The 2,975-nt window shown below is 47.0% G+C and overlaps 1 protein-coding gene across 1 annotated transcript; it reads right to left on the bottom strand.

Moving 5' to 3' along the window:
- Positions 1 to 607: 607 nt before the first annotated feature.
- Positions 608 to 1,297, bottom strand: LOC122481242 (PEST proteolytic signal-containing nuclear protein-like). Its single transcript, XM_043576559.1, is given in 1 exon segment — positions 608 to 1,297. A coding segment is annotated over 1 exon segment (537 nt). The 3' UTR covers positions 608 to 760.
- Positions 1,298 to 2,975: the final 1,678 nt, after the last annotated feature.

Below are 2,975 nucleotides of genomic sequence, written 5' to 3' on the forward strand. Positions count from 1 at the left end.
AACATTTATTCATTTTTTTGAGAGACAGAGACAGAGTGCGAGTGGGGGAGAGACAGAGAGAGAGGGAGACACAGGATCCAAAGCAGGATCCAGGCTCTGAGCTGTCAGCACAGAGCCTCACGTGGAACTCGAACCCATGAACCACAAGATCATGACCTGAGCTGAAGTCGGAAGGTAAACCGACTGAGCCACCCAGGTGCTCCTGTTCTCTGTATTTTATTTTATTTTATTTTTTTTAATTTTTTTTAATTTTTTTTTTTTTTTAGGAAAAAAAAAAGGCTGTACTTTAATTTTATCTAATGTACTTTCAGTCAATAGTCCAGTAACATTTTCCTCCCAATACAATACTCCCTCTCTATAAGGCTGTTCCTGGGAGCCAAACACTTCAGTGTAATAAGGGAGTTAAGAGTAATTGCTTGCAGTTTAAATAGACAATAACTTTTTGCGTCCCTCTTAATGTGCTAATAATTGCGTCTAAAAAAAATGCAATTCTTAGAAAGGTACCATTTCTGATTTTTTTATTATCTGTAACCTTTGGAAACTAGTCACATGAAACTACAAAATTAGCAAATGTCTTGAAATCTGTATATAAAACATAAATTACCTCTAATTTCAAACTCTCATTTATTAGTGTACCACTCAATCTTAAAAAAAAAAAAAAAAAGGCGGCTCCAAAGATAGTCTTATACCATTCTTTAAAAAAGGAAACTGTTCCTTTTAACTTTACACCCACCCCACACCCAATTTCAAAACACATCATTTAGTTGTCTTGGTCATGGACATTTCCAAGATGAGATTTTATATTTCGCTCCCATAGCTTCTGGTTATCAGAAAAACCATGCTTTCCTTTATTGAAGGAGTTTGGTCCTGCTGATGTTGGTGTATCCCTTCCAATATTCTTCATCCTCATCTTTGCTTCTGGAGGCATTTCCTCTGGTTCACTATCTTCATCTTCATTAAAAGCTGCTGCTACTGAAAGAGTTTTTGGAGCAAGAGTTGGAACAGTTTCTTTAGGCTTACTTGATCCAAGTTTGATGGATATGGCTGAGGCTTTCTTTGTCGTCTGACTACCTATGGCAAATCCAAACTTGGAGATCTTTGTAGGCTTTGTTGGGAGGTCTGCAGCTTCTTCTTCAGCTGATCGCTTCTCAGCGCTGCGACTGGAACTTTCCCCTCCATTACTGGAAGAAACAGTCTTAGTTTTCACAGGTTTTTCTGCTTCTTCTTCAGGTCCTCCGGCGGCTCCAGCTCATTGCGGCTTCTCAGGCTTCTCCTCTCCCGCCTTCCTGTCTGCCATTTTCCCCGCCGCAGCCTCCGCTGCAGCCACGCCAAGGACGTCACGGCCCCGCCTGTTCTCTGTATTTTAAAGTTGATTTCTATCTGGGCAGGATTCTCAACACTTGGACTTCAAAGGGGCATCATGGCCAGGACAGACCTGGGGGTCATGGTTAGGCCAGGGAGCAGGGACATAGCCATCCCCAGGTAGCTGGCCTCTAAATTAGGAGGTGCCTTGGCTTTGACAAGGTGGCCTAGAAGGGAAAGGAGGCCACCTGGGGGAAGCCTGAGAGATTCAAGGGTCCCACCCCACATGCCACCAGCCACCTCCTGCCCACAATTCCTGGTGTGCTGGCCTTGTCTGGGAGATGTCGCCTTCTGTCTTTCTTTCTAACACTGGTGCATGTGCTCACAGAGAGATGCCCTTTCTGATCCTGCTGGGTTGGTTTGAAAAGGCAAAGCTTGCAGAGCACGAAGAGTTTTGTAACGTTTTTAGTGGACACCCTTGCACTCTGAGGTAGGGGAATCCAGAGGGCATAGGCAGAATCCAGAGGCCCCTAGGAGGCTGCTGCTAGTTCAGCACTTGGGACAGCTGCTCGGGTCCAGGGCTCCCCCGAGAGCAGCAGACCTTTTCCTCCCATTTCCTTTAAGCCCAGGGAAAGGGTCAGGGGCCAAGAGCACTTTTGCAGAGAATGTGGCCCAAGCGAGATGCTATGGTACCATCTTGTAGCTACCATCACGCTTTTGCACATAAGGGGGGAAAAGGTTCCTCTTATAGGTGGTTGCTTTATTTTTATTCTCCCCCCCTTTTTTTTAGAGAGAGAGAGTGAGCAAGGTACAGGGACAGAGGGGGAGAGAGAGAGAAAGAGAATCTTAAACAGCCTCCACACTCAGTGCAGAGCCGAATGCAGGGCTTGATCCCATGACCCTGGGATCATGACCCGACAGAAAACCAAGAGAGTCGGACCCTCAACTGACTGAGCCCCCCAGGCACCCCACAAGTGATTGCTTTATAAGTAACATGGTCTATGTAACATGAGATTGGGATGTTCACAGCTTGTAAGGAGCGATGTTTACCGTGTGCCTATTTTTACCCAGAATTGCCATCCGTAATTCTGCAAACCATCCTGCAAAGTGAATACTAATTATCACTATTTTTACGTAGGAGAAGATGAACCTCGGTGAAAATACGTACCTTGTTCAAAACTCAATTGGAAACAGTGGAGCCTGGACGCAAACCCAGTTGTGGAAATCTTCAGTTGGGTGGCACTCTCTTGTGCCAGGCCAGTGCACGGGTCGTGCCTCAGCCCGTTTACAACATTTCAGATGGGTCGCCCAGGCGCGGGAGGCTAGGTGGCTTGCCATGGGGACGCGGTGAGGCTGGGACTGGAAGCCAGCCAGCCTGGCTCTAGAGCGACGTTTAACCGGAGCTCTAGATGCGCACGTCGGTAAAGAGCTTTCAGTAACCGGCACGTGACCGCAGCCCTGCGTCTCAGACATGACAGTGAATGGAAGAAACCAGAAAGAAAGCCCGCTGCCTGACTTCGTGGCGTCACAAAGCAGAGACACCTAAGCAGTGTTTCGGGACGGTTAGGTGGTAACATTGCATAGAGAGGAAGGCAAGGAGGTGATTGCCCTGAATTCAGAGTAACTCTGGGGTGGGGGCAGGGAAGGGCAGTGGGAGAGGATTCAAGTTTGGG

Source organism: Prionailurus bengalensis, chromosome C1 (assembly GCF_016509475.1).
Source record: "Prionailurus bengalensis isolate Pbe53 chromosome C1, Fcat_Pben_1.1_paternal_pri, whole genome shotgun sequence".
Taxonomy (NCBI): Eukaryota; Metazoa; Chordata; class Mammalia; order Carnivora; family Felidae; genus Prionailurus; species Prionailurus bengalensis.